The sequence below is a fragment of the Cherax quadricarinatus genome, chromosome 23 (assembly GCF_038502225.1).
Source record: "Cherax quadricarinatus isolate ZL_2023a chromosome 23, ASM3850222v1, whole genome shotgun sequence".
NCBI lineage: Eukaryota > Metazoa > Arthropoda > Malacostraca > Decapoda > Parastacidae > Cherax > Cherax quadricarinatus.
This window is the reverse complement of record NC_091314.1, coordinates 10,292,917-10,308,799: the sequence shown is the minus strand read 5'-3', so window position 1 is coordinate 10,308,799 and position 15,883 is coordinate 10,292,917. Positions and strand designations below refer to the sequence as shown.

General features: G+C 41.9%; 1 protein-coding gene across 12 annotated transcripts in view; it reads left to right on the top strand.

Annotated features, from left to right (window-relative positions):
• Nucleotides 1-15,883, top strand: part of LOC128685599 (protein bric-a-brac 1-like) — a 518,998-nt gene that overhangs the window by 403,233 nt on the left and 99,882 nt on the right. For 2 of the 12 annotated variants that reach the window (XM_070087906.1, XM_070087901.1), the window contains one exon: nt 2,396-2,755. The exons of the other annotated variants lie outside the window; for them this stretch is intronic. In XM_070087906.1, the coding sequence (XP_069944007.1) occupies nt 2,396-2,740 (345 nt within the window). In that variant the 3' untranslated portion in view covers nt 2,741-2,755. Of the gene's footprint in view, nt 1-2,395; nt 2,756-15,883 lie in introns of those variants that run through there. 12 annotated transcript variants of the gene reach the window in all.

The window sequence follows — 15,883 nt, the reverse complement described above, 5'->3', positions numbered from 1 at the left end:
ATTTTACGTAATGCCTCACGTACCTCCACCACACTTACATTCTGCTCTTCTTCACTCCTAAAAGATGGTATACCTCCCTGACCAGTGCATGAAATTACTGCCTCTGTTTCTTCCTTAACATTTAAAAGTTCCTCAAAATATTCTCGCCATCTACCTAATACCTCCATCTCCCCATCTACTAACTCCCCTACTCTGTTTTAACTGACAAATCCATACTTTCCCTAGGCTTTCTTAACTTGTTTAACTCCAAGATTTTTTCTTATTTTAATTAAAATTTCTTGACAGTGCCTCTCCCACTCTATCTGCTCTCCTTTTGCACTCTCTCACCACTCACTTTACCTTTCTTTTACTCTCCATATACTCTGCTCTTCTTATAACACTTCTGCTTTGTAAAAACCTCTCATAAGCTACCTTTTTCTCTTTTATCACACCCTTTACTTCATCATTCCACCAATCACTCCTCTTTCCTCCTGCCCCCACCCTCCTATAACCACAAACTTCTGCCCCACATTCTAATACTGCATTTTTAAAACTAATCCTACCCTCTTCAACCCCCCCACTACTCATCTTTGCACTAGCCCACCTTTCTGCCAATAGTCGCTTATATCTCACCCGAACTTTCTCCTCCCTTAGTTTATACACTTTCACCTCCCTCTTACTTGTTGTTGCCACCTTCCTCTTTTCCCATCTACCTCTTACTCTAACTGTAGCTACAACTAAATAATGATCCGATATATCAGTTGCCCCTCTATAAACATGTACATCCTGGAGCCTACCCATCAACCTTTTATCCACCAATACATAATCTAATAAACTACTTTCATTACGTGCTACATCATACCTTGTATATTTATTTATCCTCTTTTTCATAAAATATGTATTACTTATTACCAAATCTCTTTCTACACATAGCTCAATTAAAGGCTCCCCATTTACATTTACCCCTGGCACCCCAAATTTACCTACTACTCCCTCCATAACATTTTTACCCACTTTAGCATTGAAATCCCCAACCACCATTACTCTCACACTTGATTCAAAACTCCCCACGCATTCACTCAACATTTCCCAAAATCTCTCTCTTTCCTCTACACTTTTCTCTTCTCCAGGTGCATACACGCTTATTATAACCCACTTTTCACATCCAATCTTTATTTTACTCCACATAATCCTTGAATTAATACATTTATAGTCCCTCTTTTCCTGCCATAGCTTATCCTTCAACATTATTGCTACTCCTTCTTTAGCTCTAACTCTATTTGAAACCCCTGACCTAATCCCATTTATTCCTCTCCACTGAAACTCTCCCACCCCCTTCAGCTTTGTTTCACTTAAAGCCAGGACATCCAGCTTCTTCTCAATCATAACATCCACAATCATCTCTTTCTTATCATCTGCACAACATCCATGCACATTCAGACTTCCCACTTTGACAATTTTCTTTTTCTTATTCTTTTTAGTAATCTTTACAGGAAAAGGGGTTACTAGCCCATTGTTCCCGGCATTTTAGTTGACTTTTACAACACGCATGGCTTACGGAGGAAAGATTCTTATTCCACTTCCCCATGGATATAAAATAAAAAGTAATAAGACCAAGAGCTATTAAGATAAAATCAAAGAAAACTCAGATGAGTGTGTATAAATAAATGTGTACATGTATGTGTAGTGTGACCTAAGTGTAAGTAGAAGTAGCAAGACATACCTGTAATCTTGCATATTTATGAGACAGACAAAAGTCATCAGCAATCCTACCATCATGTAAAACAATCACAGGCTTTCGTTTTACACTCACTTGGCAGGACGGTAGTACCTCCCTGGGTGGTTGCTGTCTACCAACCTACTACACCTACCATCCGACTTACGACCGAGTTCGGTTCCGAGAACCCGGTCGTAAGTCGAAATGGACGTAAGTCGAACTTTACTACTGAATATCAACATCACATTTTTTGTAATGACTTCATTTTATTGTTTTATTTAGGTATTTCATGTTTTACTTTATTTTTTATGCTGTTAGTACTGTATTTTATACTGTAAGGTTTAGGATAAACACTGTGTACAACACAAATAGTTGTTTATTTCCCAGAAATTTGGCAAAAAAAAACACGGTCGTAAGTCGAGTGGTCATAAGTCGAGCAGGTCGTAAGTCGGATGGTTGGTGTATATATATATATATACATGTATATATATATGTCATATTACTCCATTTAAGTTTAATCAATATGTTTGGTAATATAATATATATATACGTGTATCAGTATTAGGTCAGTCTAGAAAAATATTAATACTATGTTAAAATTAGTGCTGTATATACAATATATACTTAAATGAGGATTCAGGGCAAGTGAAGCTTCTTACATAAGTGTGCATCTTTGAGTAAGATAGACATACCCTACAGGTAATGGTGACCCGAGATCACCGGATCTACCCTGGAGGAGGCAGAGCATCCAGGAAGAGCCTCACTGCCATGAAGCTGCATCGGTGTCCCTACTGTCCATACAGCTCTGATGTTAAAACTAATTTACAGAAACATGTTACCACTCACACAGGAGAGAAACCCTTTGCTTGCCCACTCTGCACCTACAAGTCTAACTCTAATGACCACCTTAAACGACATATGTTCACTCACTCAGGAGAGAAACCTTATGCCTGTAACCAGTGTCCCTACCGCTCCACACACAAAAGCCACGTTGATAATCACAAACTTATGCATCATAATACAAATTTATCCCTCCAGTTCTAAAAAATTCAACAGTATACATATATTGTAGTACTCAGCAATATCCATTACTTATTCAGAATTCTCTCGGTCAATATATAAAGATTTTATATTCTTCAAAATTCAGTATTTTTCCAAATACAGTGGACCCCTGCATACCGGACGCCTTGCATAACGGACAATCCGCATACCGGACGCTTTGATCGCTAAAATTTTGCCTCGCATACCGCCCAAAAACCCGCTCAGCGCCCTTCGTCCGAGACGCGTCCAATGTGCGGCCTGAGCCACGCTCACATGTTCCGCGGGTGGCATTGTTTACCAGCCAGCCTCCGCGGTAACATCCAAGCATACAATCGGAACATTTTGTATTACTATTACAGTGTTTTTGGTGATTTTTTTCTGGAAAATAAGTGACCATGGGCCCCAAGAAAGCTTCTAGTGCCAACCCTACAGCAATAAGGGTGAGAATTACTATGGAGATGAAGAAAAAGATCATTGATAAGTATGAAAGTGGAGTGCGTGTCTCCGAGCTGGCCAGGTTGTATAATAAACCCCAATCAACCATCGCTACTATTGGTGGTACAGCTGCTGCTGCTGCTGCTGTATCACCGTCAGCTGCTGCTGCACTGTCAGCTGCTGCTGCTGTACCACCGTCAGCTGCTCCTGCTGCTGTAGTACCGTCTGCTGCTGCTGTAGCATCATCTGCTGCTGCTGTAGCATCGTCTGCTGCTGCTGTAGCATCGTCTGCTGCTGCTGTAGCATCGTCTGCTGCTGCTGTAGCATCGTCTGCTGCTGCTGTAGCATCGTCTGCTGCTGCTGTAGCATCGTCTGCTGCTGCTGCTGCTGTAGCATCGTCTGTTGCTGCTGTAACATCGTCAGTTGCTGCTGTAGCATCGTCTGCTGCTGCTGTAGCATCGTCTGTTGCTGCTGTAGCATCGTCTGTTGCTGCTGTACCACCGTCAGCTGCTGCTGCTGCTGTAGCATCGTCTGCTGCTGCTGCTGCTGCTGTAGCATCGTCTGCTGCTGCTGTAACATCGTCAGTTGCTGCTGTAGCATCGTCTGCTGCTGTTGTATCATCGTCTGTTGCTGCTTTACCACCGTCAGCTGCTGCTGCTGCTGCTGTAGCACCGTTGTTGGTGTGGCTTATTGAGAATACCAAGAAACAATTAACCCCAGAGGATTTGCCACCCAGGATAGCCCAAAAAAGTCAGTGTCATCGAAGACTGTCTAACTTATTTCCACTGGGGTCCTTAATCTTGTCTCCCAGGATGCAACCCACACCAGTCGACTAACACCCAGGTGAACAGGGAAAATGCCTGGAACTAGTGCTCATATTGGTGAATTTAGAGCCAGCAAAGGTTGGTTTGAGAGATTTAAGAATCGTAGTGACATACACAGTGTGATAAGGCCTGTTCTGGAAGAAAATACCAAACAGGACCTACAGTACTCAGGAGGAAAAGGCACTCCCAGGACACAGTGTCTCATCAGTCATTGCTGCATCTTCAGTAAAGGTAAGTGTCATTTATTCTTCATTTAGTAGAGTAGTACATGCACAATATATATTGTGCATGTACTACTCTACTATTGTGCATGTATCCTTCTCTTTGTGTGTAGGAAAATGTATATTTCATGTGGTAAAATTTTTTTTTTCAAACTTTTGGGTGTCTTGCACGGATTAATTTGATTTCCATTATTTCTTATGGGGAAAATTCATTCGCATACCGAACATTTCGCATAACAGCCAGCCCTCTTGCACGGATTAAGGTCGCTATGCGGGGGTCCACTGTACTTTAAAAGAAAAAAAATTCTGAATTTGATTATTGAAATCTCTTTCAGTTAGATATTTTCTGAAGAAGAGAGAGACCACTTTCCTAAATTATGAATTTATAATTTTCTCTATTATTCAGGAAATTTTAATGAGAACCTAAACTGAAAATGTCTAAATGAGAGTTTCCATCATACAATACAGGTACCATCCGACTTACGACCGAGTTCGGTTTCGAGAAACCGATCGTAAGTCGAAATGGACGTAAGTCGAACTTTACTACTGAATATCAACATCGCATTTTTGTAATGACTTTATTTTATTGCTTTATTTTGGTATTTCATGTTTTACTTTAATTTTTATGCTGTTAGTACTGTATTTTATACTGTAAGGTTTACCTGGAGTTTACCTGGAGAGAGTTTCGGGGGTCAACGCCCCCGCGGCCCGGTCTGTGACCAGGCCAGATAAACACTGTGTACAATACAAATAGTTGTTTATTTCCTAGAAATTTGGCATAAAAAACACGGTCGTAAGTCGAGTGGTTGTATGTCGAGCAGGTCGTAAGTCGGATGGTAGGTGTACATCTTAATTATGAACATTTGCACTAATGAATTTACATTAACCCTTTGGGGGTTGACAGGTCCTCTCAGAGACTTGTTCTCAGGGTCAGCCAAATTTAAAAAAAAAAAATATTTTTCTTATGAAAAGATAGATAATATTTTCCCAATCATAATGACACCAAAAGTATGAAATTTGATAGAAACTTACGGAATTATGCTCTCGTGAAGTTAGCAGTCTCAACGATGTTTACGCATCGGCGATTTTGCCCACTTTGAGCCCTATTTTCGGCCAATTCCAGTGTACTAGTCGACAAAAATCATAACTACTTCTCTAAAACTCCATTTTTTCTATCGAATGAGTACAAGAAACCACCCATTTACCGATTTCAACTATCCAATAAAGTGGTCAGAATTTAGCAATTTTGCCAATTTCACACAAATTTCAAAAGATGCCAGTTTCCGAATAGGGTCCAGAATAAACAAGAAAGACATTCCTGGCACTAAAATAACAAGTTCTCTGTTCGTTAGTCACATCCCCAGGCCCCTCTTATATTTCTTTGGCTTTCCACTTTAAATTTTTATTCTTACAAAAAAAAATAAGATTTACTGTTATGCAGACTACTGCATTAGTGTAGAAATTATATAAATAATATCAGCGAACTTGTGAAAGAATATTAGACTCACCAGTTGATGTGTATTGGATGCTTGGCATGATTTGTTTACTTTTGAACTTTGGTAAAAATCGAACATTTCTGCTACTTTGAGCTCAATTTCAAGGTACTTTTCATTGTAAAACCAGTCAAAATCATCGCAATTTCTGTAGTATGTCTTTCATTCTATAAAATGAGACCAAGAAAACTAGAATACAACAATAAATACCAGACGAAAATACAGTGCAAAGTCGCTGTTTTAATCCAAAAACACGGTCAAAGTTTTTTTTTTCTCATTACGCACTGTGTGCTGCAGGATTTTTTTTACACTGCGCACTCTGACCACATATACCCATTCTTACACAGGTAGGCCTACCAGCTTTCACTAGATTTGAGGGCGCTAGAATTTAGGCGTACTAGTACGTCAAAAACCCTGGATCGTAAGACGTACTAGTACGTCCAAAACCTCCAAAGGGTTAAGAAACCATTTAAGTTTTTATGAATGGTAAGCCATAGATGGTAACAAAGAATTGGAGTTGTCCTCCCTTTCCTCAGGTCAAACGTGATTACCTCCTACCCATGTCATTCTTCAGGCATTGTATGACACTTGTGGGTTTAGCACTTCCCCATGAACATAAGGATTGAAGATGATATTCAAACAGAAATGTTTTTCCAGAAATAGTTTTTTTTTTTTGTCATTTGTGTTTAATCGAAGCCTTCATTTTTATATGCTAATTTTATAGATATATAGCTCACTTATATTTGTTTGGTAGAGAGTGGCAAAGAAATATATATTTAATTCTTATACCCTTTATTTAAGCTGAATTTCTAATGTTTATTGTCTGTTATTTTTTCACCAAATGCAATTCTATCTTGGGAATACCATAGATATTTTATGCTTGTGGAGGGCTTATACTTGTTTGGTAGAGATTGGTCAAGAACTGTAAATTTAATAATTAAGTAGGGTGGTGTGATTTAATGGAAGCAGTCTTATCCCGTGCATGATTAAGGTTGCTGCTGCCACACAGGCAATCACCATGCTCACCACAACACTCCCTTTACCCCATACATTCACACTCATAAGTCTCATTACAGCACTTCCTCCTATATGCCCAGGTATCTTCCACAGTCAACCCTTGCTTAACTTCCAGGTTAGAAACTGGATAAATCTTTCATTAACCCTTTCACTGTCTTCCATGTAGACCTATGCCACTGAGGCCAGTGTCACTAACGTAGATCTTTGTCTTAATCACTGCACCTCAAATATGCTACGATCAGTAAATTTTGGCCTAGAAATGATGAAATGGGTCTGTACAGGGGGTATGCACAATATAAAAAAATCCTGCCATATGCAGTGCATGATAGGAACAGCTAGCCTTTGACAGTGTGTTTGTATTAAAATAGCAACTTTGAGGCATTTTCCCGAGTGTTTTCATGGTTTTGTTGGCTGTTCCTTGGAGCCAGTTGAAAAATAAGAAGATTTTGGTCAGTTATAGACTAGAAGTGATCTGAAACTAAGGAGTGAAAGTCTACCATTCCTCAGGAATGGTAGGCCCTGCCCTCCTTTCCCCCTAGTCTCTCTTATGGGTTTGTAAAGGGTATGCTATCATTACTGTGATGGCCTAAACCATGAGCAAACATTCTTGGTTATAATTTATTGGAGGGAGAGAGTATGGAGGAGGTGAACGTATTCAGATATTTGGGAGTGGACGTGTCAGCGGATGGGTCTATGAAAGATGAGGTGAATCATAGAATTGATGAGGGAAAAAGAGTGAGTGGTGCACTTAGGAGTCTGTGGAGACAAAGAACTTTGTCCTTGGAGGCAAAGAGGGGAATGTATGAGAGTATAGTTTTACCAACGCTCTTATATGGGTGTGAAGCGTGGGTGATGAATGTTGCAGCGAGGAGAAGGCTGGAGGCAGTGGAGATGTCATGTCTGAGGGCAATGTGTGGTGTGAATATAATGCAGAGAATTCGTAGTTTGGAAGTTAGGAGGAGGTGCGGGATTACCAAAACTGTTGTCCAGAGGGCTGAGGAAGGGTTGTTGAGGTGGTTCGGACATGTAGAGAGAATGGAGCGAAACAGAATGACTTCAAGAGTGTATCAGTCTGTAGTGGAAGGAAGGCGGGGTAGGGGTCGGCCTAGGAAGGGTTGGAGGGAGGGGGTAAAGGAGGTTTTGTGTGCGAGGGGCTTGGACTTCCAGCAGGCATGCGTGAGCGTGTTTGATAGGAGTGAATGGAGACAAATGGTTTTTAATACTTGACGTGCTGTTGGAGTGTGAGCAAAGTAACATTTATGAAGGGATTCAGGGAAACCGGCAGGCCGGACTTGAGTCCTGGAGATGGGAAGTACAGTGCCTGCACTCTGAAGGAGGGGTGTTAATGTTGCAGTTTAAAAACTGTAGTGTAAAGCACCCTTCTGGCAAGACAGTGATGGAGTGAATGATGGTGAAAGTTTTTCTTTTTCGGGCCACCCTGCCTTGGTGGGAATCGGCCGGTGTGATAATAAAAAAAAAAAAAAAATTTATTGGCGAGAAATAATGAAAAACATTGATTTTTGTGTGCAGATGGATTGAAAATGGAGGGCAAGTGTTATATAGGAGAGGCATGGGGACATAATTAATGAACAGAAAAAATGTTATTTTAGTTCCTGGAATGCTTATAGTGGTTGTTTTGGACTCTTTTTTTTTTTTTTTTTTTTTTTTATTAAAATTTGTTGAATTTTGCGTAAAACTTGCCAAATTACCAATCTCAGTGTACTTTATAGGGTTGTTCTGAAAGTTGAATGGACAGTTTCTTGCACTCATATGAAAGAACAGAAGGCATACAAATGAAATAGCCAGCAATTTTGTCCATTTCAACAATGAAATTGGCTTAAAATAGGTCTCAAAGTGGGGAAAATTGCCGATGCAAAAATTGCACCCAGACCGCCAAATTTGCACCTATATAATTCCATAAGTTTTCCATCAAAATTTTACATTTTTAGTATCATTACCTTCAAAAAAATTTCCCTCCCATTTTAGAATATAAAAGTGCAGTATTATTTTATTAAAAAATTGGGACACTCGCAACACCTTTAACCCTTTCATTTTCTCCTATGAAGATCCAAGCTATTGAGGCCAGTGTTGCTTATGTAGATTAATGCATAAATTCTAGTGGCCTCTAGAGGCCTGGTAGGCATAGACATAACAAAACAGGTCTGTGCAGTCAATGTGGACAGTAAACATAAAATTGGGACATTCGTAATGCATCATTGTCCACCATGCCATGCCACTGAAGTACTCTCACTCCTCAGAAAATTGCCCAGTAATAGTTCCAGCAATAAAGATATAGATTCTGAGGATGAGTTCTTGGGTTTCAGCAAAGAGTGCTGAAAACCCCAATGACACAGCCATCCACCTGAAGATTCGGTATGTCCACAACATGTCCACGCCATAAGTGAAAGTTAATATTGTCCTGTGGTGGCACAGTTGTGAGCAGTAATGATGAGAGTAATGTGGACTTTGACTTCCTAGCAGCTGATGATCAGTCAAACTATGATAGTTATTTTCCTGTGAAATGTTATCTTTTATGGTGAAGCATGTGTTTTGGCATTGTCACTGTTGCTATCCCCAAGGGTCATGGTAGATCGCTGCCCACTAGCATGGGCAGTGGGCCACGAGCAATGCTAGCACTATATGTGGCACCGTGTAATCAGAGAGAGATACACACAACAACAGAGCTTCCCAAGGGAAGGAACCATGGCTCAGGCCACATGCACAACCACCACCACCACAAGCAACTGCAAACATCAAGCCAGGAGCTATGACTTGACCCCTGCAACCACAATTAGGTGAGTACAAGCCCTCGTTTGGGATTGGCACTAGGATGCAAAATTTGTGCTAAATCCCCATTCATCTGATGGCACAGAGTGGAATCCAGCAGAATTCTATGTTGGTGGAGTGAAAGAAACAGGAAAGTCGCATAGAGAAACAAATGAACCCATTGTGAGACCAGCTACTGTGATTGATTACATGAATAGCATGTATTTGGTAGATAATTATGACATACAGATTGAGTTTTGTTGATTGTGTGTGTGAAGGACTTACAAGTGGTACATGAAACACTGCTTCCATCTTGTTGACATTGCATTCCTAAATACACAAAACATGTACCAGATCAGAATTGGGAACAGACTGCAAAGTGCCCTCTTTTGTTTATCTCTCATCAGGCAATCCAGAAATACCAGGTCACAACATATGTGCTGCCATACAGATCAAATACCCTCTCATGTGAGGCATGTTGATCACTTTCTCACTACACTTCCTGCTACAGATGAGAAGAAATGGGCTCAGAAAAGATGATATATCTAAGTACTCAGTAAAGTGCAGCGATGTGCACTTTATGTATGCATGTTTTATGTGTAGAGAATGTAATACACTGCTGTATATGAAGTTGTGTCTCACTCACTTCCTCACATGGCAATGTTTCTAGGAACGTGACCAGTGCCTGTATATATATATATGTGTACTTATGTTAGAACGGTAGGAAAGAGAAGCAAATGAACTTGTGTGTTTACATTTTTGTGTATCATTGCTTTGTAAACAATATCCTGTTGACACTGTGCAATTAATGTATTGTATACAAGGGTTAATCATTAGGTCATTGGACATGATATGAGTGTCTTAACCCACAAAAGTTAGTTGATGTTGTTAAAAATTAGAAAATGTATAAAAAAGTGGAAAAAGTAATAAATTTTAGGATACTGAGTGTATGGCAATCCCGATGTTGCTGTTACTGGTCAACAATCTTCAACTTCACATCTTCATATTTCAGTAAGTATTGATGGAAAAATCTTTTTTTTTTTTTTTTTTTTCAAGTGCTGACAGCACTTTTAGTTTCAGGGCTTGTGACTGACAGGATTAATTTCTGGAGTCACAGCAGTGAAAGGGTTAAGAAAATTTTATGTGGTTTACTAACCATATTTTCCCAGAGATGTCAGTGTTATAAACAGAGATATAGATAGTCCAGAACAGAATCCTCAAATTAATTTCACTTAATTTTCTTTTAATCCTGTATTGGAAAGCTATGTGCATTACCCACCAGATAAGTTCCCTCCTTATGGAGGGATGTGTTGTGTTCGTTGAAGTTGACAGCAGTGCATATGTGTGATGGGAGGGAGGGAGGATGGTAAGACTGTATAGAGTAAAAGCTTCCATTAGGTTTAACAAAACTGAAAGTGTGATAAGAAAGAGATAAGAATTTGTTTGGATTTTTAACCCTAGAGGGTTAGCCACCCAGGATGACACAAGAAGGTCAGTGCATCATCGAGGGACTGTCTGTCTTATTTCTATTGGGATCCTCAATCTTGTCCCCCAGGATGCAACCCACACCAGTCTACTAACACCCATGTAGGTACTTGTTTTCTAGGTGAATGGGACAACAGGTGTAAGGAAACACACCTAATGTTTCCACCCTTGCCAGGAACTGAACCACAGATACTCAGTGTGTGAGGCAAGTGTTGCCTACTAGGCCATGGGCCACCTTAACCCTTTCACTGTTGGTGCCGTATAGGTATGGCTTACAAGCCAGTGTTGGTGACGTATTAATACGCCGAAATTCTAGCGGCTTCAAATCTAGCAGGAGAAAGCTGATAGACTTACATGTGAGAGAATGGTTCAGTGTGGTCAGTGTGCACAGTATAAAAAATTGGGGAGGCCGTAGTGCATTGTGGAAGTGCTAATTCAATACGCCTTGGTCACCAAGCCTAGCGGTAAGGACTACCTCACTCCCAGGCAAATTGGGACTCTTCCCTTCCCAAGTGATAGTTCTAACACATACTAAAGTGTTAGTGAAGATGAATCTCATGGTTTTGAAGAGTTTGTGACCAAAAGCAATGCCCAGGATACCAGAAATAGTGCTGAAAACCCAGACGATTATCAATCTTCCACCTTCCACCAAAAAGTCAGACGAAGTGACTTATTTCCATGTGGGTGGTGGGGAAGACAGCGTGGCTGGTGGGGAAGATGGTGTGGGTCATGGGGAAGGCAGCATCAGTGGTGGGGAAGGCAGCATGGGTTTGTGTAAACATAGCAACATTTGTGTAGATTGCCTAGGATAACTCAAAAAAGTCAGACAAAGTGACTTATTTCCATGTGGGTGGTGGGGAAGACAGCATGGTTGGTGGGGAAGGTAGTGTGGGTGGTAGGGAAGGCAGCATGGTTGGTGGGGAAGGCAGTGTGGGTGGTAGGAAATACAGCATGGTTGGTGGGGAAGGTAGTGTGGGTGGTAGGGAAGGCAGCATGGTTGGTGGGGAAGGCAGGGTGGGTTTGTGTAATCAACATAGCAGCATATTGGAATATTGCTGCACACTAACAGCACCTTTCAAGGCAGGTGAAATTGCTGACCTAGAAAATGTACAGAGAACCTTCACGGTATGTATAACAGAGATAAAACACCTCAATTACTGGGAGCACTTGAAGTTCCTGAACCTGTACTCCCTGGAATGCAGACGGGAGAGATACATGATTATGTACACCTGGAAAATCCTAGAGGGACTAGTACCTAACTTGTACAAGAAAATCAATCACTATGAAAGCAAAAGACTTGGCAGACGATGCAACATCCCCCCAATGAAAAGCAGGGGTGTCACTAGCACATTAACCCATTCAGGGTCGACAGGCCCTCTCAGGGTCGCCCAAATTTAAACAAAAAAAAAAAATTCTTATGAAAAGATAAGAGAATCTTTTCCCTATCACAATGACACCAAAAGTATGAAATTTGATGGAAAACTTACGGAATCATGCTCTCGCGAAGTTAGCGGTCTCGACAATGTTTACGCATCGGCGATTTTGCCCACTTTGAGCCCTATTTTCGGCCAATTCCACTGTACTAGTCGACAAAAATCATGAATATTTCGCTAGAACTTCATTTTTTCTATCAAATGAATGCAAGAAACCACCCATTTACCGATTTCAACTATCCACTACAGTGGTCAGAATTTAGCAATTTTTCCAATTTCACACAAATTTCAAAAGATGCCAATTTTCAAATAGGGTCCAGAATAAACAAGAAAGACATTCCTGGCACTAAAATGACATTTCCTCTGTTCATTAGTCATGTCCCCATGCCCCTCTTACATTCTTTTGCTTTCCACTTTGAATTTTTGTTCTCACAAAAAATAGAAGATTTACTGTTATGCAGACTACTGCATTAGTGTAAAAAATGGTATAAATAATATCGGCGCACTTGTGAAAGACTATTAGACTCACCAATTGATGCGTATTGGACGCTTAGCATGATTTGTTTACTTTTGAACTTTGGTAAAAATCGAACATTTCTGCTACTTTGAGCTCAATTTCAAGGTACTTTTCATTGTAAAATCAGTCAAAATCATCTCAATTTCTGTAATATGTCTTCCATTCTATAGAATGAGATCAGGAAAACTAGAATACAACAATAAATACCATACGAAAAATACAGTGCAAAGTCGCTGTTTTAATCCAAAAATACGGTCAGTTTTTTTTTTCTCATTACGCACTGTGCGCTGCAGGATTTTTTTTTATACTGTGCACACTGACCACATAGTCCCATTCTTTCATATGTAGGCCTACCAGCTTTCTCTCACTAGATTTGAGGGCGCTAGAATTTAGGCGCACTAGTACGCCAAAAACCCTGGTGCGTAAGCCGTACTAGTACGGCTGAAACCCTGAAAGGGTTAAGAGACAACACAACAAGTGTCAGGGGCCCAAGACTGTTCAACTGCCTCCTAGCATATATAAGGGGGATTACCAATAGACCCCTGGCTGTCTTCAAGCAGGCACTGGACAAGCACCTAAAGTCGGTACCTGACCAGCCAGGCTGCGGCTTGTACGTTGGATTGCGTGAAGCCAGCAGTAAAAGCCTGGTTGATCAGGCTCTGATCCACCATGAGGCCTGGTCACAGACCAGGCCGCAGGGGCATTGACCCCCAGAACTCTCTCTCCAGGTATATGTGTAGATTACCTAGGATAACCCCCCAAAAAAGTCAAAGTGACTTATTTTCATGTGAGTGGTGGGGAAGGCAGGGTGGGTTTGTGTAAACAACATAGCAGCATATGTGTAGATTACCTAGGATAACCCAAAAAAGTCAGACAGAGTGACTTATTTCCATGTGGGTGGTGGGGAAGGCATCATGGTTGGTGGGGAAGGCAGCCAGTAACGCTATAAAGTAACACTATAAAGCAAAAATCTGGTAGTTACAGTATTTCAAAATTACTAATCAAGAGGATATTACCCATCCTGGGAACTGCTGTTACATGATGTCAGCAGGTCCCTCTCTAACCTCACCTCCTTAGTTCCACTACTACTACTACTACTACCACCTCTACCCACGCGTCACTTCACCTGACTCCTGCCACTATATATATATGCGTTTTCTTAGTTTTTCAGACTAAGGAACAGTACACAGTACACACACACTCAGTTCACGGAGTTCACTACCTTATCACAAGATAGGCGCATGGCTTCTGCCGAAAAGAAGAGGCCACGATGCTCCATGAACACGACGGAAGACTCGGATTTGGAAATGTGGAGCGCAATTATAGCGAAGAAGTTGCGAGAGGAAGAGGAAGATCCTGCTCACATTGTAGCAGATCTGACAGTTCCAACCATGGAGCCAGCGACAATGGAAACAGGGGAGGAGATAAACACCCCACCCCCCGAAAACCAAGAGGGATGGAACACTGTGGACAACAAGAAGAAGCGCCATCCGTCCAAGGAGCAGGCAAACCAGCTCAACTGACCTGGCAAATTCAAGGTGAAGTCTTACGATGACCACAGAACCCACTATGGCGTTGTTTCATACCTGGAATCACGACACAACCTGAAGTTCAAGATATGGTTCAACTTTAGGGGAGAACCAATATTGACTCCTCTCAACAAGGAAATGTATACCACCTTGAAGAGAGTCATGGAGACAGATCGCTCATTCACCCTGGAGGAACTGGACTCTCGGCAGAAAATCACCAAGGGTATAGTGATGGGATACCCGCTGATGATGCCCATCGAGGCAGTAGCAGCTCAATGCACCAACCTGACAAGTCCTCATTCAGCGTGTAGGACCACTGCCATCCCAGCTGGACCTCGGTTCTTGGGGCAAGTACGATGTCAGGACTTTCACAGCAGAACCAGTTCGCTGTTTCAAGTGTCAGCGTTATGGACACCTGGGTGCACTCTGTCCGAACAGAGTAATCTGCGGTGTCTGCAGCCAGCACCACCCTACCGAGGAATGCATCACCAAGCTGAAAAATGCATCGCCACCCACTCCACAATGCCCGAACTGCAGGCAGAAACACCATGCCTGGAATCCTCGATGCCCCGAAAGGCTCTCCAGAATTCAAGGAGTCTGGAAGACGCCAAAAACTCGGCAACAGGCTACTACCGATCATCACTCTCAGCAAACGATGGGTGCAGAGAACGCTGCCATACCGCAGATCTCTCAGCAGCTAACCCAAGTCAATGCCCAGGAATTCCCAACCCTCGAAGCCTCAACCAGGCGTCAAGGTCAAGAACCTCCTGCACCCCTACCTCAACGAAGAAACAGAAACAAGAGGAACAGGAGGCGTCAACAGGGTGCATCTGGTCAATGCGATCAGCAGGTGGCATTAAACGAGCCCCCACCGGCCATAGCACGACAACGCAGGCACTCCTTACCCGGCATTGGCGCTTTGCAGACTCAACTGGCACCTCACCAGCAGATCCCGGCTACCCAGCCTGGTATACAGCAACAGATCACGGTGCATACAATAAAGAAATCCAACCCTCAGCAGTCCCTACAGACGACAACAGCCCAGATAATATCCACTGTTTCGAACCCAACCCCAAAGCAGGCCCTCACCAAGGAGGATCTCATAGCACTCATCAAGGTGTTCACGGATCTCATTTGCAACACAATCAACTCCACGGAACAACAGAGTGCATTCCAGCAGATGGTCAATACGCTCCTGAGAGTGTGCTTACTGACCGAGGAGGAGACAGTGGATGCCATGAATTTGCAGGTTCTCAGAGCGGGCAGGACTCAGTCTCCAGCTCAGGAAACAACAGCGATGGAATAACCTCGGTACCAAATCCCACCCTCAAGGTTCTACAATGGAACATTCAGGGCCTGAGGGGCAAACAGCACCTCTTGCTGGAGGCAGTAATTCGGGATCGGGTTGACATCGTCTTGCTACAAG